The sequence below is a fragment of the Siniperca chuatsi genome, linkage group LG1 (assembly GCF_020085105.1).
Source record: "Siniperca chuatsi isolate FFG_IHB_CAS linkage group LG1, ASM2008510v1, whole genome shotgun sequence".
In the NCBI taxonomy this organism is placed as follows: Eukaryota; Metazoa; Chordata; class Actinopteri; order Centrarchiformes; family Sinipercidae; genus Siniperca; species Siniperca chuatsi.
This window is the reverse complement of record NC_058042.1, coordinates 21,516,962-21,536,953: the sequence shown is the minus strand read 5'-3', so window position 1 is coordinate 21,536,953 and position 19,992 is coordinate 21,516,962. Positions and strand designations below refer to the sequence as shown.

The window sequence follows — 19,992 nt, the reverse complement described above, 5'->3', positions numbered from 1 at the left end:
ACATAAAATGCTGTCATTTTCTTACCGCAGTTCAGGGTAGACGTTCTCCAGGTACCATTTGAATGGCTTGCAGCCTAATCTCTTCTTCATCTCCAAACGACTCTGGATACTGACAGATAAAAAGAGACAGTGAGAGACCAAGAGAATTAAAGCTCTGATCAATTGTGGTTCTCAAAACGTTTCTAAACATTTATTGAATTATAGCCCTCCTTCTCTGCCAGTCTGAGAGGGCAGTTAGTAGAGGCCTAGGGCACATCTGAGGCATCCTTAGGGAAAAATAACAGCTTAGGCTGACACTGGAGGGAGATGCCGAGTGTGTTCCCACAAGGTCACATAATAAGCATATTTATCTTTGTCTAGCTACACTGTATGAATGTGAAAATACATATTGTTGTGTAGCCTATTCTGAGAAAAGGCATGAAGCAGCAGTCACTGGTATGCAGATAAAATGAAATAAAGAAAATCAGAAAACAGCAAAAAAATAATAATAACCAAATAATACAGTTACATAATACAGAACTGTCCCCTGGGCTATTGGCCTTTTCTTCAAAACATCTCAATTTCTAAACAAGACTAAATGGTAAATGGACAGCATTTCCATAGCACTTTTCTACCTTAACAGACAAAGCATTTTACAAAGAGTCTACAGCCATCTGTGAGGCTATATTTAGGCACAGCGATGCTTTGAACTAAATTCTACTGTGATGTTCACAATTTTAGCTTAGCGTGTTAGCATGCTAACATTTGTTAATTAGCACTAAAGACAAAGTAGGCTACAGCTGAGGCCTGGATGTCATTAGTTTTTAGGTATTTGGTCATGAAACAAATAATGTCTGTACTAATTTCATGACAAATATCCAACAGTGGTTGAGACTTTTCACTCAAAACCACAAATGTCAACCTCAAGATGGCGCTAGTGGAAAAGTCAGGGCATCACCAAAGTCATTAGGATTCATCCTCTGAGAACCATGAATGGCTGTACAAAATGTTGAGATGCCAATCCATCCAACCAACATTGCAGACCCTACAGCAACCCTGCTAGCACGGCTGTTTTAATATCCATCTTCCCCTTTTACGTGGAGCTTTGCCATCTGATCCTTGCTCCTCTTTACCAATGCCGTTTGTGTCCATCATGTTCTTTTGCTGTGGCGTATGCTGTCATAATCTAACACTAATCCCTTCAGCACGTCAAAAAATGTGGCAGTCTTTTGATCAGTGCAAATCAGGCACTGACTTTTTGCCCTTTTTTAAGCCACATTAACTGCCTCATGCCACTTCAATAAAAGGGGTAATTGACTTCTTTTACAGCTGACACGCTTATAATTGGCAATCCATTTAATATGCCCATTCATGTGGCTACCTTTGTAATTTCATGATCTAGCTACATTATGCTGCCCAACACCTGTAGGGCTCTTGCTTCTTGGTACTTACTTTCCGTAGGGGACATTTCTCGCTGAGGGGACAGCAGCATAGTAGAAGTTTTTAAACTCATCCATCCACACCTCTGCTGCTCTCCTCGTGTTCCTGACAGAGAGGTAAGAGAAGAAAAATGAGGGAAAGGTGAAGGACAGGGAGAAAATGGGGAGAGGTTTGATGGAAGACAGGCAACAGGAGACATGAGACACGAAACAGGGTAAAAAAAATAAAAAGGACAGAGCAGGTGAGGAAACATAAGGATGGGTAAGGAAATAAAAACAGAGAGAGTGAGTGATAGAGGACGAAAGTGACAGAGAGACATATTTAGGATAAAGGTATGTGGCAGACTGTATCAATGTTGCATGGGAGCTTTGCCCAGACATAACCAGTCATCTCCAAACTGGACATGTTGTGTGTGTGTGTGTGTGTGTGTGTGTGTGTGTGTGTGTGTGTGTGTGTGTGTGTGTGTGGTGGCCGATACACATGGCACTTCAAAGACAAACACACTCTCTCTCTCCTGATCTCACTTGTCAGTTTTTCATACATACTGGTTAAACAGACAAACGTGAATGTGCGTTTATTTTTCCAGTTACTGCATTCATTGGTCAACAGTGTGTGTGTCGCCAAGCACAGCAACGTGTTGACATGATGTCCAATGACATTTTGGTGAATTTCCATTTTTTCTGATGATGTAACACAGTACTGTCAGACCATGTGTCAGCTGGAGTCAGAGTACAACACAACTTGCTCATATCTTCTTTCTAGAATAGGGGTTTAAAAGTCTGACACTTGTGACTGGAAAACTGATAGACGGTCTTATGATTCATTAAATACAGCCATTTTCTGTTCCAGACAGGTACAGAACTTGTACCGGTGAATGATAGCTGCCTTCATTGCATACTGGACTACTAACTAATAACTGACTACAGTGTTGCATTGAGCCTTTCTGTACTGTATAGAAAATGTAAATTCTTACAAACAAGCCAGGGAGGAAAACGACGTGTTGTTGCTCAGACAGGGTGGAATGATTTATTCAGACTGATGGGCAAGACGTTGAAGATTAAGCTGTTTCCGCATTGTGGTCTCTATTGTTGAGGCTGATACGTGAAAAGATCACTGCACCCATTAATTAATAAATGATATCTTGAATTGTTGGAAAGGGTTACGCAACTACTTTTGAGACTGTTCTCGGTTTTATGTAACTGACTTACTGGGAATGTGGAGTCACATCCACAAGTTTCATAACTGTTTGTTGAAGTTCATACATACCCACTGGAGTCTTTTCTTTTTGGTTTTATCCAGCTCAGGGTCCATTACAAGAATCACCCCAGTTTTTAAGTATCATTAAGATGTCGATGCTCTTTCCTCGTGCGCTGTTGGATTCATTTCTACATCTTCAGCATCCCAGTTGGTCACAGACATCAGGAAACATGTAGTCATTTGCCACTGAAGAGGCGTCACAATTATCACTCAGCATCTCAGAGTGACTGTTTCAGACACCACCTTAAGATAGTGGTTTCCTCAGATGCTCCACATGTGGGTCTATTATCCCTTTTATTTCTTGTTTTTTCCCCCCAGTGCAATGACCAGAGAAACCACAGCCACTTTAAATTCCCTGTTATCTGAAGTTCTTAATCAGGACCATGAGGGTTTGTTGGGCTCGTTTCCAGGGGTGGTTACTTGTGGTTGGAGACCGTTTCAAAGCAGAGATCTTTTCATGCACTATGCTTCCCATTACTGATGTTCAGTGATTATGTTGTCACATGTATAGGCTCTCTAAAGGGCACCACATGCAAAAACAGATCTTTAATATTAAAGAAGAGCATTCATTTGAAATCTGAAGCCAATTTTCCCTGTGATTACTTTTTTAAATTGTTTTTTAATTGTTAGTGCTTGGTTTTAATTATCCAACACTGGTTTAATTCTCAGAGCTGTAGTAAAACTCAATAATGTATGTTCCAGTGTTTACAACAGTACTTGATACAAATGACTAGGGTACCAACATCTGAAATAATTTCAGTATAAAGGGAAGACTAAAGAGCTTTGTATGGAGGGAAAGTAATGAAATGAAAACATAATACCAAAGAAAATCATGATTACTATATATCCCAAACAAGAAATAATTGTTGGTAAAGCTGCGCAAAATATTAACACACTGATATTAGATTAGATGCCATCTGGCATCATGACTTAATGGCTTATTAAAGGGAAGCACAAAATAACCAGTGTAGACTAATGTGGATGTGTGTGTGTGTGTGTGTGTGTGTGTGTGTGTGTGTCACCTTGCAAACACAGTCCCGCTGCCCCCAGGGAAGGTGTATGGATGTTGCTTTCTGAAGACGTGGCCAACTCTGCTGCAGGGGATGATCTCCAGACTTCCACCACACTGCCACACACGAAATGAGATCTCTGAAAACACACACACACACACACACACACACACACAGGTCATAAGACAAGTCCTTTCCCACATTTAAAAATATCATAGTTAATTATTATAAGCAGTATGTAAGAAGTCTGGTGGTGAAGTTAACTCAGGATGTCTGCACCTCATAAATGTTCTCAGTGTGTTGATATTGTCAGTTTCCCACTCCAACATTGTCTGTATTTGAATAAAGTGTTGTCTAAATGAGCACACAAATAAACCAGTGTCTGAACTGCCAATCCAGTTCTGAATCATTGTGCCGTCTCGAGAGAAGTACGGATCACTCTGTTTATTCTTAACGATATCCCAACTGAATTCAGACAAAAGCAAGGAGACACAGCTGTTCACTGTCACTGCACTGTTTGCAAATGATCTCCATTGTGTAAGCTATGGTTATTTTCACTCAATACTGACTATAATCATTATCACATTAACACTGTTATTTTCTAAGATCAACTGTAGTCTGGAGGACTCTTTCATCCAGATATCACCCAGGATTTTCTGTTCTTTATCACGTTCTTGGCATGAAATCCTTAGATGAGCTCATGAGTTGATCACAGTGTGAGACACATCATCGGTGCAACTTTAGTATCAAATCTCAAGGGAGAGTGCAGATTTTCTAAGTGAGCAGAAATCTGTTGTTTTTCGAGCCAAAAGCACAGCAGTTATGATGGAAAGAAATAACTAATGTGAACCTGTTTAAGACTTAAAAGAATAGTTCTACATTTAGGGAAATATGCTTATTTGCTTTCCTTGAGTTAGATTGGAAGATCAATACCACTCTCATATCTGTACCTTAAATATGAAGCTACAATCAGCAGCCAGTTAGCTTAGCTTAGCATAAAGACTGCAAACAGAGGGCAGCAGCTAGCTTGGCCCTGTCCAAAGGTAACAAAGTCCACCTACCAGCCCCCACCGAAGAAATAGTCCCGCATATAACCCCCCCCCCCCCCGTAAAACCACAAATTGTTATTTTAGTTTTTGGTTCAGATTAAACAAATGAGATGTAACATGTTAATTCTAAAATCTGGTATTAATCTTCTCATCTAACTCACAAGAAAGCGAATAAGCGCATTTCCCAAAATGTCAAACTGTTTCTTTAATGCTTCTGGTAAAACTCATGACACGTTTGTCACCTTTAGAGGCTGATAGTCGGGGAATCAGACAGTCGGGGTGCAACACATGACAGCAGCGGAGTGTATTGATGGTAAATGTTGACAGATGTTTTAGTTTATTTTCTCTACCTGCCACATTACTTACCACTCTTAATCACACTATTTTATTGTTTCTTTCACCAAGACTTTCGATTCCTCTGACATCCATTACTGTGTCATAATTTCATCTTCTAACTACCATCATCTGTCTGTCCGCTGTGATTCTACCGACTTCATGCTGCATTCTGACTCTACTGAATTCGCATTTGCACTCACCCAGGTTCTCTCCTCCCCACACATCCATCATCATGTCGTACTTTCCCAGCAGCTCAAAGTATTCCTTATCCATGACAAATAGACCTCCTGCTATCATTGGAGTCCTGCAGGGGCAGAGAGAGAAAGAGGGCAGGTGGATGGAGCGAGGAAAAGAGTAGTAGTTGGTAGTTGGAGGGAAGTGGCAAACAAAAGTATGTCAGTCGTGCGTGATCACTTGAGTGGATGTGTGAGTGGTTTTGTCTAAAAGAGCGTGAGTGCGTCTGTCTTACTTTATGGGGGCAATGGGGTTGCCTTGTCTGGCTCGTCTTTGATCCAGAGTCATGTAGTCCCATTTAAACACCAAATTCCAGTCAAAACCTACCGACATAAACACACAAGAGGACGAAAGAACAACAGCATTTGGACCATTGGTTGGGATTAAGTAGCAGTCTGGTTATATAATAAGATTTGGCAGTTGCCTGATTTCACATGTCTGTATGTGTTCATGTGTCAGCAGAACAACCCCTTAACATAATAATAGCAGATAGTATAGGATGATAATATATATATATATATATATATATATATATATATATATATATATAAATAAATAAAAAACTCTGTCCTTCACCCTCCGCGGGTGGTCTCATCCTTCGAGCTCGGGTCCTCTACCAGAGGCCTGGGAGCTTAAGGGTTCTGCGCAGTATCTTTGCTGTTCCTAGTACTGCACTTTTCTGGACCGAGATGTCTGGTGTTCTTCCAGGGATCTGCTGTAGCCACTCCTCCAGTTTGGGGGTCACTGCTCCGAATGCTCCGATGACCACGGGCACCACTGTCGCCTTCACCTTCCATGCCTTCACCAGCAACGTCAACCACAACGGCTTTCCTCTGCTGTTTGTCCACCATCACGATGTCTGGTTGGTTCGCCATTACCATTCTGTCAGTCTGAATCTGGAAGTCCCACAGGATCTTGGCTCGGTCATTCTCTACCACCTTTGGAGGTGTTTCCCACTCCTCGGGGTTTCCAGTCCATACTCCGTGCAGATGTTCCTGTACACTATGCCAGCTACTTGGTTATGGCACTCCATGTATGCTTTTCCTGCCAGCATCTTACACCCTGCAGTTATGTGCTGGATTGTCTCAGGGGCCTCTTTGCACAGCCTACACCTTGGGTCTTGTCTGGTGTGGTAGATCTGGGCCTCTATTGCTCTGGTGCTCAGGGCCTGCTCCTGTGCCTAGATTTGCCTGTGGTATTCCAAGGTACTTGTAACCATCCTCAATGTCTGCTATTGTTCCTTCTGGGACTGAGACCCCTTCTGTGTGGACTACCTTCCCTCTCTTTGTCACCATTCGACTACACTTCTCAAGCCCGAATGACATCCCAATGTCAGAGCTGTAGATCCTGGTGGTGTGGATCAGTGAGTCGATGTCCTGCTCGCTCTTAGCGTATAGCTTGATGTCATCCATGTAGAGGAGGTGACTGATGGTGGCCCCGTTCCTGAGTCGGTATCCATAGCCAGTCTTGTTGATTTTTTGGCTGAGGTGGTTCAGACCTATGCAGAACAGCAGTGGGGACAGAGCATCTCCTTGGTATATGCCACATTTGATGGATACTTGTGCAAGTGGCTTGCCATTGGCCTCAAGGGTGGTTTTCCACAGCCTCATCGAGTTTGCAATGAAGTCTCTTAGAGTCCTGTTGATGTTGTACATCTCTAAGCATTCAGTGATCCGTGTGTGGCATTGAGTCATATGCTTTCTTGTAATCAATCCAGGCAGTGCACAGGTTGGTGTGTCGGGTTTTGCAGTCTTGAGTGACTGTTCTGTCAACCAGGAGTTGGTGTTTGGCTCCTCTGGTTCCTCTGCCAATGCCCTTCTGTGCTTTGCTCATGTATTGATCCATGTGTCCACTTATCTTAGCCGCGATGATGCCTGACATGAGCTTCCATGTTGTGGAGAGACAGGTTATTGGCCGACTGTACCCTTTGCGAGATCCTTCAGGATCAGGATTGTACGCCCTTCGGTAAGCCATTCATGGTGCGTCTCATCCCTTATCCCCATCCCATGGTTCATTTGTGCTGGCTAGTGGAGTGCAGTGAGCTTCTTTAGCCAGTAGGTGTGGATCCTGTCAGGGCCCGGTGCTGTCTAGTTTTTCATACCTGAGACTCTTTCTTGGATGTCTGCCGCTGTGATGGTGACTGGATTCTGTTCAGGGAGGTTGCTGTGGTCCTCTCTCAGAGCCACCAGCCATTGTGCATCGCTGTTGTGTGATGCCTCCCTCTCCAATATACTTTTCCAGTACTGTTCAGTTTCCAGCCTTGGTGGGTCTGCTCTGCTGTTATTACCCTGCCATTGAGCCAATTCTTCTGGCTTCATTATCTCTCATTATCTCTCATGTACCTCTTTACTAAGTACCTCTTGTACTTGGGTACTTGTTTTCTCATTGCACCTCTCTCGGCCTCTGTCAGTTGGCTCACTTCTCTCCGTGCCTCCTTGATTTTAGTCTCCAGCCTTCGTTTCCATGGTGGGTACTCATGGCTCCCATGGTTGCTCTTATAGCCAAGCATCTCGAGGATCACTGCTGCTGAAGTGTATATCAGCTCATTGGTTTCAGTGATGGTTGTGGTAGGGATCGCACTCAATGCTGCATTCACATCTTCTAGGAGACTTTCTGATGGGTTCAGATCAGTCACTGCCTCATTCAGCGTGATTGCACTTGTTGGGGCTTCATACCCAATCTCCGGTTGGGTTCAGAGATTAAATAGGCTACATTATTTTTTGTTTTCAGACATACGGTGAGTTGTCTCACCACTATCCACAAGTAGTTTTAAATTTTCCTGCTATGAGTAGCTTCTCCATCTCAACTGTGCATTGCATTGTGGGACAGTAGTGTCCATCAACACCACACTCAACAAAGAAGCAAATTTACTATGTATACTGACATATTTGAGTGTACTTAGTCACTTTATCAGCATGAATGCACTATATACTCAAAATCCAGTTAGAGTTAGTATGCAGTGTGGAAGACACAGTTTATGTCCAGTGAGCCGTTAGACTAAACATGCTGGTGTACACTTGGGAGAAGTGCTTGTCTTGTGTGTGAGAAACAGCAACAGTGGCCTTAAATGAAAACTGTTTATGAAGCAGAGCACTGGATGCCAAAACAACAGGCATTAATACTGCCAGTAACAACAGCACTGTCATTAAAAGCATTAAGAAAAAGCCAGTTCTCTAAAAATGTAACTAACACACATCCTTGTGTCTGAGCTCCACTCACTGAACCACACAGGACATCACATGTGTGTTCAAGTACCTCTCTACTTGTGTACTATACCTCCTTTCAGATCGGCCGAGGCTCCTACATACTGGAAGTTGTCCATGTTGATGACATCAATGATGGGAGAAACTACTCTGGTCTTGTCCTGAGAAGGAAGAACAGGGTCAAAATAATTTAGTTAGAACTGTTTCGGGTCCGGACAATCTCAGAATGGGAATAACAGGAAATGTGGTTCAATATCTGTGTGTTTATAAAGCAGAACTGAAAGTAAAGCAGCTTTGTCTCTTCTGCACAAAATCAAACCCTGAGCTGAAACCCACGGAGCCACATCATACAGTAGTTTAGAGAAAGGATTGCTCAAGTGGCCAGAATGACAATAACAGAAACAAGCTTCCAGGTACTGACTGAGTTTATTTATTTTGGGGTGAGGCATTTTGATATGAGGTTTTCACGCACACAGATTGCATTTTTCCTTCTTTCTTTTTTTGTATTGAGTGACTTATTATTCCGAAGTGCGACTAAAGCAAAGAAAAGCAAAGTCAATTACTTTGACAAAAGCAAAGTGTTTTAGATTTGGCTCAGAGCATTTATTAACTTGGGAATGACAAAACACCACGTTTGGGAGGATCAAACGCAGAATCTATTGCTAGACTATTTTTCAGTCACATCAGATAAATATTTAAAGAGCGACTTCCATTTTACACATAGTGTCCCACTTCAGACTGTGATAACATTTAATCAAGAAGTTCCTTCCCAAGTCACAACTAAAAGACTTCACTGTAAATATCACCACGCTGTTAATCTGTAATGGAGTTCAGTTTATGTAAAAGGATTTTCCTTTTACAGCTCACTGTGGTTAGAAAAGAAGGAAACAAACATATGTGAAGTCCAACTTTTTAAATCAAATAAACCTGGTGTGGAAAACTGTCTCTATACAACAACTGTGCTGATAATGGGAATAAAACCTGTCCGTCATTGTCCCAAAAGATCTACTGTCCCAAAAGATCTACTGAGGGCAATGTAGGTTTGGTTTTTGTTTTCCCTCAATAATAACAACCTTCATTTAAAAACTGTATTTTGTGTTATCTTTGACAAATATTTAAATTTGTTTGATGATCTGAAACATTTAAGTGTGACAAACATGCAAAAAAAAAAAAGAAATCAGGAAGGTGGCAAACACGTTTTCACACCACTGTATGTTTATTAGGATGTGTGCATAATTATGATAACATACTGTATTAATGTATAAAGGTGTGTCAGTTCGTGTGTGTGTGTGTACCTCAGCTACTCTCTCCAGTAGAGGCTCTAGCCAGTAGTCATTACATTCACAGTGAGAGTCCAAGAAGGTGAGGACTGGTGCCGTGGCAGCGTCTGCACCCCGAACCCTTGAACGCATCAGTCCTGAGCGACACATCAGTTACAGAAAACAGTAAATCACATTTTTGTACCAAACAGAATTATTTAATTGCATTCATGAAACAGAGCTGAGACAGATTTTTTGGGGGATAAAAATGATGTAAAAAACTTTCTTCTAATTACCTTCTCTCCGGTCGTTTCTCAACACGCGCACTTTTTCAATCTTCCCCAGCAGCGCTCCGTCCTCCGCTGAAAGACACACACAGCAGGTTAACTCATTAAATAAGAATTTACACATTGAACATATTAGCATTGTTTTTGTGCATTACTCACGGTTATCACTGTAGTCGTCAACCAGAATGATCTCTTTGACCAAGTGAGAGGGACTTTTCTTCAGGACACTAAACAGAGAGAAAGAGATAAGAAGTATTTTATTTAAATTGAATTTCAGCCTACAAATCAAAATAGAAAAGTTTTTTTAAGTGGGCAGCACACACACCATTCACCTACCTGACCACAGTCCTCAGCAGAGCAGAGCGAGCTTCATTGTGGAAGGTGATGACGACGCTGGAGGCCGGCAGGTCTGACTTCCATTGTTTATGTCTGCAACTACACAAGAAACCACACAAATTAGGAAAAAACACAAAGCGAAAAAAGCAGAAATGCCTACATGTGTACAAATGCACAAACACTCCTACGCACATAAGCAGCACAGCTGAATGTGTGAGCAAAGCTGCGAGCTGGAACCGCTTCCTGAACAGATTCTCAATACATGAACCCAATAAATAGGATTTCAGTATACACACGCACACGCACGCACGCGCACACACACACACACACTCACACACACAAACACAGAGTAATGCCTTGCTCAAGGTGGGATTGAAAGTGGGTTTTGCAGACTGCAGGGCAAAAATCCCATGAGATCGTGTATATGTGTGTGTGTGTCCAACAGAGACAAATCCTAACCCGGACTTCAAAGTGAGGAACATGGGTGATGAGGAACACTACATGAGACAAGGAGCCAAGGAGAGGATGAAGAGGAGAAAATGGGGCATTCACCACTGACAACCTCTTCCCCACCTAACACTGCAACCTGTAACCTGCAATCTGTTAAATCCTGTTGTAATGCCCTGCACACATGAACAGATGTTTGTGTATATACTGTATGTACAGATGTGTGTGTAGAAAGAATCCAATATTCTGTTTCAAGAAATCAACTTTCACCTATAATTTAAAAGACTCTTATGCCAAGGTTTTCTCAAGTTGGCCTTAGAAGCTTAAACACATACCACATGTACAGTATGTATTGCTTAAAAAGTACAGTACATATTGAATGCACAGTACACACTGTCATACATGATGTACGTGGTCCTTTAGTCCCTGTATCTCGTCTGTCAGCAGCATTGGCTTTAAAAGCCTGGAAACAGTCAATATGCAGCTGCAACAATCTTGAACTGATTGACTTCTTTCTGTACATTTCTGTAATATGTGTGTGTGTGTGTGTGTGTGTGTGTGTGTGTGTGTGTGTGTGTGTGTGTGTGTGTGTGTGTGTGTGTGAGATATAGCTGTAGAATAAACCTACGAGTTATTTTGATCTTGTGTTGAAAGCACTGATGAAGCAGCCCAGGCTTTAAAATACCCATTGAGCTTTTTTTTCTGGACAACCTTCACAATCAGTGCTGCTGCATGCTGTGCAAATGACACATCACTACCAGATCAATAGGAGAGACATCCCTGCTATTTTAGTAGGCTAATGGCTCTAGCTGTCTAAGTCAGGTCAATATATCAGCGAGGCCAGACCACTGCCTTTATAAAAATAGTCTTTGAATCACACAGTGTGCATCTAGACAGAAGCTGCAGGAAAACCACTGACTGAATACGATGACGTACTGTTTAAGATGAGTGTTTTCTCTTCTTTTTGTCTCAAGTTGATTTAAACTTACAAATCATTGGGCCTCATGCAAGAACATTTTTGTATTCTTATGCTAAACCTTCGTACTTTATTTCTGTCAGGTTTCATACTTGTACGAGTCAGATTCCTCCCTCAACTGGAAAGACTTGTTGTAAAATCGCTCATTTCAGCTTGATAAATGCCACCTGTTCATGAGGAGGCACACGTTCGTGAGATTTGATCATGAGCATAATCAACATAAAAGCCTGCCTGTAAAAGGAAGAATTTTAATTAATTTTAAATTAGTTTGTCTTAATTTATATATTTTATTTCAAAAAATGAAAATAATTACTTTAAAACGCCCTAAAAAATATCCGTGAGAAGAAACACTCCATAATGTTCTTCTCTCTCTTCAGAGCAGGTTGAGGCACAGCCAGAAAACAAAGGCCCACTACAGTGAGGACGTGTTCTTACTAAGGGTATGAAAATAAATATCTCTGTTCTCTGAGAACAGGTTCGGGGTGTTTTGGAGCGTCCTGGTTCGCTCAACAGGTGAGGCCACAATCTCTCACTTGAAACCAGTAAACACACTCAAACCAGGGATCACACACTGACTCACATCAAATTCAGTCACTTTCCACAACTTTGATTTTTGTTTTTGTTTTTGGTGAAATTCCACGGCTCGAAATAAGCATGTTTGGGGTTAAGACTTAAAATGAGACAACTGTACTCATGATCTGGTTTTGAAATCATTCTTAAAGCTGCTGTATTCTTAGAGAGGATAGATTTGGTGCCATATATAAAAACAAAAGTATTGTTTGAGGTGACAATGTTTACAACCTCAACATTTAAATCTTTTAAGGTCCATGTGAACCCTTTAACACCCCTGTCTGTTGTTTAGTTGTAGGTCTTAATGTCAAAACATTTGCCCAGAATGAACTTTACTTACTGTATTTGTGCTTTATTAAAGAAACAGTGCAGACTGACAAGAAAGATGGATGAGAGCAGGAGCAGTCTATAACCAATATCCTGCATAATAATTAGGGGAGACAACAAGAACATTTGGCAGACATAAGATTTAAGCTTACTAAAACATAATATTATTCTAATAAAGGGGATCCATCAGATATTGTTACATGATTTATTTTCATCCTCATCCATTTAACAAGCAGAAGAATAGACAGCCATTAGCAGAGGTTTGTGTTATGAATGGAGCAGACAGTGAACAGTGTGTGTCTGCTCTGCTGTTGCTTCCTGGTTTCATCTGATAGACCACAATAGAGGGAGTTTCCAAGTGATCTTATCCAGTCGAGTACCAATTAGTCAAATAGGCAGACAGCAAAGGACAGCATGTGCCCACACAATCACTGCAATTACGCACGCAACAATAAAAGGTTAAGAGGAACAGAATCAACTGTTGTGTGTGTGCATGTGTTAATGACATAGACGCTGTGTGCAATAGTAGAGATACATACTGGTCGTGTCTCGTATCAGGCACAGCTCTGTCCATGCGTAGTTTATCGCTCTCCACCTGGTTGAATTTGTTCCTGGCGTACGGATCCTGACCCGGTCGGACCACCGTGGCTCCAACGTACAGATCCTGGTCAAAATCCTGCCAGCGCACCTTACCTGGACACACACACACACACACACACACACACACAGCCAATAAACGTCCATAGAAGTTGTGTTGTTTGGGTTATTCACCACATTTGTGATTTAACTGAGGCGGCGGGTGGCAAGATGGAGCGAAAGGCTCAAAAACGTTCGAGAATTTTAGATATTTCTAAACTTCAAATAAATTCCAGCCTCCATGAGCATTACATGGTATTTTGGGAAAAGCAAATAGGATGTTGAGTAAACAAAAACACACTGCTGTACCATGCTGTTGAACCTAAAGTTGACAGGTTACAGGTTGGATTTACACAAGCTTTTAGCCTGTGTTGTTAAACAGGTGCAAATTATGATGTTGATAAAGAGCAAACAGGGTGGGAAAAAGTAATTTACAATGTATTCTTTATGTTTCAACTTTCAGATAAACACTAAACCACCAGAGAAGAAATTGCATGCCTGGGTTTTAATAAGAAACATATTCTCGATGCACCTCTTGCGTGAAATGCATGTTAAATAACCACAGCATATCCAAAAATAAAAGCCGCCACCAAAGATGAAGTATAAACCATCACAAAGGCTGAAGATGTGTCTCAGGAATGAATGGGATTATACATCAGTGGGAATATGAAATTTAGGCAGCATCCTGGCTGATGCAAGAATCGTTCACGACTGACAGGAAAGAAACCTCGCTGCTTCAAGCTGCTGCCTGACAAGGGGGCGACATGGCACGGAGGAAAGCTGACATGAGATTTACAGTATGCTACTTATATGGAAAAAACTATGCAGAACAGAATTTAGAAAACAAGGCAAGACTACTTTAGCAAAGCTAGAAAACACAAAAGAACATTTATTATGCACGGCACCGAGTAAAAAAAAACAATCCTACTGAATTCAGTAATTTACTGCAGCCTAAAATATAAGTTTGGAAAACATATTAAACATTATCAAACCCACACACTCAAAGCATGTTGCGTCTGTCTGACCAGATTACCAAGATCATTGCACACTAAACAGAGAAAGTTGTCATGTTTAATTTCACAGTTTATCACTGACTACTGAGACACAGACACACACGAATAATAATGCAACTAATTAGCCGGGTGCAGCTGCTATGCTAATGACTTGTGTTAAGCATATGGCTGTGTGAGATTACACTATCTCTCAGTATGGATGAGTGTGTGCATGACAGGCACAGACAGACAGAAAGAAAGTGTGTGTGTGTGTGTGTGTGTGTTTGTGTGCATGTGTGTCTACCCTGACAGCATGTGAAAGTGTCTGGCATTCTAATTGGCGAAAGCTCGCACTGATCTGCCTGCGACTGTATAACAGCGCCTCCGAGACACTGCTGCATGTGTCAGAGTGTGTGATGTCCTTGCTGATATCTCTGTTTAGTGGCAGCAAGTAATTAATGTAGTGAAATTAAGCGTTTCAACTTCTCACTTTGCAAGTCTTAAGCTCAGACTTTGAAAATCTTTATCCTACGGTCTCTCTTTCAATCCTCCTGTCTGTTTGTGCGCTGAAGTCACTCAAACAGATTAACTGTTCATTTTCTCACTGGGATTACTCATTCAGTTGTCATTTTTCCAATACTCTCTCAGGCCACTTTAGCAGGTACATCCATCTAGACTCAGCTGGTGGTTTGCTGCTTTAAGCCCTCTGAGTCTGTACTGGTGTGGTCTGTTGGTTTGAACAGTTTTCACACTCGCTCACCCTCTCGTCACCGAGCTGTTTCCGCCCACAGCTGCTGACTGCTGGTTTTTGTTTGTTTCAACATTTTCTGGAATCCCTTGACACGGTCGTGTTTCCAACTGATGGTAACTAGCAGGCAGGACTCGTATTCAGAACCGCTCCCTCGATCTGTACTGAACCATGAACTCTCTGCCTACCAGCTCAGAGAACACAGACGCTCAGTGTGTGTCAATGTACACGCACACACATCTTATTTGATTCACTCCCTGAAAATAATCAAAATAAAACCTTAAAGAGTAGCAGAACGCCAGGCTGAAAAGCAGTGTTTCACACCCAGCATCACTGATGGATGTGGTGAGGAGTGGGTTTTGTTGTACCTGTAACCACGCCCAACAGTGATGTCACAGGGTCCTGGGGTACACTTCTACATCACTGCAGCAAAGTAACACTGTTTTACTCTTAAAGATATAATTTGTTATTATGACAACATGAGTAACAAATCAGTAAGCTATGTTTCATTTTTTTATTCTATTGGGAAAATTCTTTATTCACAAACAGAAGTCTTTAGGTTCACAACCCTCTTTCCCTCTTGCTTTGACAGAACTTACAAACAATAAAAAAGCAACAGGTTCTTAGAATATTACAGAAACATATTTGATGAAACCCCCTGAAGTCAAATGAATTGCTCTTTTCTAATGTCTGTCCTTATGTATTTATTTATTTTTATCAATTTGAAGAAGTCATCTTGGGCTTTAAGGGGCCAGTATACTCCGTCAGAAGTGCGTGTCCCACCTCTCCAAGATGGCCAGCTTTACACTCCACCTTCGAGTGAAGCCGTTCGGAACATACACACTATAAACACTTTTGATTTTTTTTTGACTGTTTAAATTGCTTTAAGCAGGGCATAAAGTACCAGACACCAGAGACAAGCAGTTATTGACGTGACTATTTAAATCACAAATACACTTGAACAACCTGAGCTCTCACTCCTTCACTCTGCTTGCCACCAGTCTCATCCATCTTTTATTATCCTTTACTCTCCCAGTCTCCTTCTTCTCTTCATCTCCCCTTTCCTCTCTTTTTTCTCGACTTTACCTCTTCTTCCTTCTTCTCTTCTTGTGTGTGTGTGTGTGTGTGTATTGTGGGTGATGTTGTGATATGCCGCCATCGCTGTAATCGTGTAAAGTCACCCTGAAGTTGAAATGCCCCCACTTCAACATTCAAATTGGATTCCATTTCCACTGCTGGATCAGATAAGAGAGTGTGTGTTCAAGCTTTCGCAGGTCACAGGCTTGTGAAGGAGGGGCGGCTGCTTTGAGTCAGGCTGCGGATGAGAGCTGAATGACAAATCGCTGCTCAGATACTCTGCTGTGCTCTACACTGTTGGACTCCGAAACAATGGTTCACAAAATCTGGGTGGAGACGCATAGCTGGGTTTGCGGCAAGATTAAAATGGATCCTTGAATTATTTTGGATAAATTTGCAGCTCCAACATTTGAAGACTGTATTACACTGCTGGCTGTATTGAATTGTCTTTTCTTCCTCTGTGGTTATTTAAACATGGTAAGGTTAAGGAGGCCAAGGATGTCCATGTTCTGCTGGTAATAAAAGTATGCCACTGTGTTGCTACATTTCAATAAGGAAATGGTTTTGGTTGTGGGAACACGATGTGGAATACTTTTTGGATACATGACTGTGGTGTACAGTGTCTGAATGCACATGCTTTACAGCTGGGATGTACTTGATGTAATTATACTTTTTCCTGTAGTACAATTACAAAAGCAAACAATGAAATACTGAACTCTCTCCAGATCCTGAGGGAGATCCTGAGGGAGATCCTGGTCAAATATCCTGGCTTTGAATATGACTAAATATATATTTTATAGCTTAGTTTTTTTGTTGGGACACAAAGCACATTAGTTCCTTCACAGTGTGGTTATAGTGCAAGAAGTTTCTTACCTGGCGGCAGAGTCTCCAGGCTGTGAGTCTTGCCGTCAGAGATGTGAGCTTTACTCCTACCGGACGAGTCACTGGAGGCCCAGTCATCCTGAAACAAACAAAACAAACAGTCAGACAGGACACATCACACACACACACATTAGCATGGATACACATAGTTTAACCTGAAAACAAGTAAACAGGAGAGCAGCTGAGAGACATCTTATCCAAGACAGAGGGATCTGTAATTTTTTAATGATATTAATTTGAGCATTTTGGCTGTAAACTGTACAGTACTGTGAAGATTATCACACTGTAAAACATCATACAGGAATTTAGTGGAATCAGCTAATCTTTTTTCATAAACTTAATGTAAATATATAAGTTTCACATGAATTCTTTTGACTCGAACTCTTCTTTTTCATAGTTTGAAGAAAACAAACATGATGGAAACTTGCTGTGTCTCTTTAAGATAAGTCCTGGTTGTTTCTTTTTGTGATAATTAAAACAATACTAACCACGATGAAAGATAGCATCGAATTCAGTCAAATGAAAAACTGACTCTTCAAGCCGAGATGGAAAGCAAATCTCACAGTAATGTTTGACTGAACTGTTGTTGATTTAACTATCTTAAGTTTACTGAACAGCTTTACCTTTTCACAACTCATGAAACGACTTTGAACTAATTATTCAAAAGTTTAGTTAACTCACACTTTTAAGGCAGTGGTGGAGCATACGTTTTTAAGTTGAACCAGCTTTAACTCTTTTACAGTGCAGGAGAGATGTGAGAGGAAAGACAATGTGTGAACTCAAAAGGCATTATAGACTTGAATCAAGTGAAAAGTACAGCTCAACCCGCTCCTACATTTCATTCCAAACCCAAAAGAGAAAACACATTTTTGAGCACTTCATCCAGTAAAACTTTGAATTTGATCTCATCAGTTTAAAGTAAAAGTGTTATACAAAAGTTATTTTAGAACCAGAGTCTGCCTCAGCAGCTAAGTGAGAAATGTGAGGTTCAGCTAAGTCCACTCAGGTAAAGTCCATTTAGACAACAGGATGTCCAGCAAACGTGATTCTATTGATATGATGTTGAACAATCAAAGCGGTCTTCTAGCAAAGCACTTAATGAATAAATCAATTCATACATGTGTTTCATCCCATTCATTCATCAACAATCAACTTCATCAGTGCATTGAGAAACAGTCATATTCATGCCCTCACCATTTACACAAATGGACAGATGACCGAGCCATCCCTCCATGTGTCCATCTAGCCTATGTTACCATTAAAACCCACTGGATCAATACACCGGGAGGCAAAGTAATTAGCACCATTCATTCCCTGTCCAGACCTTTGCCCTTGACTTTAGAAAACTATTGTCCAACTGTCTTATTTGTTCTGTAGGTCCATTTCACCTTCAGCCTCTCTAAAATGCTTTATTGATCTGTTTTCTTTACTACCTCAGGACAACCAATAACAGTGAGACATTAGAGACTCCCACAAAAAGTATTCAAACATTTATTTCTACATCTGAAAGAAGTGGTAAAGGGTAGATTTAGGATTTTCACACTTATTTTCCATTTTTTTTTATGCTTTTCAGGCCTTTGCATTTCTAGTAGCAAAATAACTGCTGTTGTTTTCTATGACTCTCGCCCATCATTTCACTCTGTGCCAGCCTTTCCATTCATCTGCTGTGAACACTGCGTCAATCTGTTCTAAAACGATACCCATTTTTCAGTGACTGACATAAGATTAGACCATCTAACACCCACAACTACTATAAAAAAAATCCTACATAAAATCAATTTCTATAAGTGTTCATGACAGCTGAGAGTGTGCGCACAGTCAGATGGTAATACTCAATGTAGGATGAAAACCAAAGCTGGCAGTATACTCGCTGAAGAAATACAGTTTGACAGGTTCTGAAGGAAAAATAGGACACATTTTCAGGTAAAATAAAGCTCCAAATTGGCTTTCGACTCCGGCTGTTTTGTCTTACTGACATTTTACGGCCAACTCTTCAAACGAAATGTTTCATGGCTCTGCATTTTGAGCAGGTTATGAAATCTTCCACCTTCACGGCTGATCAAGTAGAAATTATAAACCCGAGGAACCTCTTCAATCTCCATGTGTTTTCACTGCTTGAGTGTCAGTAAACATGCAGCGACTATACCTGTATTTACATCTGCTGACATCTTTCACAGTGGAGTGAGTTTGTCAAATTTTGTAGGCCGTTGTTAGTATAACACCACCGTAACACGATTATAAGGCCTTTAAGCACTGACAGACGCCTAATGAAGTCAGCTAAGGTGTGTATCACATCAAGTTGATCATATCTGTCATGTCCTCGGTCTCTTCTGAGCCTCATCAAGCAAATGTTCAGCTGCCTCTTTACATGCCTGGCTACCTCACAGTCCACAGTTCAGTCCCTCTTTAGAAATAGTCTAGAAACAGTGTTGTGGACTCTGCGTCTCATGAGAAAAGACCTCCTCAAAGCACCTGTGCTCATGTGCAGCATCATGTGCAATGACAAATGTGCAAAGTAGACCTGGGCAAGTGAACAAAGACATCGAGGATGGCCAGGGGATCTGTGACTTAAAGGGACAGTTCACCCCAAAATCAAAAATACATATTTTTCCTCTTACCTGTAGTGCTATATATCCATCTAGATTGTTTCGGTGTGAGTTACAGAGTTTTGGAAATATCGGCCATAGAGATGTTTTTAATATAATGGGACTATATGGCACTTGGCTTGTGGTGCTCAAAGTGCCAAAAAAATACATTTGAAAAACTCAACAGCAATGTCTCTTTCCAGAAATCATGACCCGGTTACTCAAGATAATCCACAAATTTGTTGTGAGCAGTTTCATGTAGGAACTATTGGTAGAAAGAAAATAGTTCCTACGTGAAACTGCTCACAGCAAGGTCTACATAGATAGATAAATAGCACTACAGGTAAGAGGAAAAATCTGTA

The 19,992-nt window shown here is 41.1% G+C and overlaps 1 protein-coding gene across 1 annotated transcript in view; it reads right to left on the bottom strand.

Moving 5' to 3' along the window:
- galnt2 (UDP-N-acetyl-alpha-D-galactosamine:polypeptide N-acetylgalactosaminyltransferase 2) overlaps window positions 1-19,992 on the bottom strand; it is a 55,826-nt gene that overhangs the window by 6,728 nt on the left and 29,106 nt on the right. Inside the window, exons 2-13 of the mRNA XM_044179423.1 lie at window positions 17,037-17,124; window positions 13,250-13,403; window positions 10,391-10,489; window positions 10,214-10,281; window positions 10,064-10,129; window positions 9,804-9,925; window positions 8,582-8,669; window positions 5,541-5,628; window positions 5,272-5,375; window positions 3,699-3,825; window positions 1,432-1,524; window positions 26-109 (exon numbers count right to left, since the gene is read on the bottom strand). Of these exons, the coding sequence (XP_044035358.1) occupies window positions 26-109; window positions 1,432-1,524; window positions 3,699-3,825; window positions 5,272-5,375; window positions 5,541-5,628; window positions 8,582-8,669; window positions 9,804-9,925; window positions 10,064-10,129; window positions 10,214-10,281; window positions 10,391-10,489; window positions 13,250-13,403; window positions 17,037-17,124 (1,181 nt within the window). The remainder of the gene's footprint in view (window positions 1-25; window positions 110-1,431; window positions 1,525-3,698; window positions 3,826-5,271; window positions 5,376-5,540; window positions 5,629-8,581; window positions 8,670-9,803; window positions 9,926-10,063; window positions 10,130-10,213; window positions 10,282-10,390; window positions 10,490-13,249; window positions 13,404-17,036; window positions 17,125-19,992) is intronic.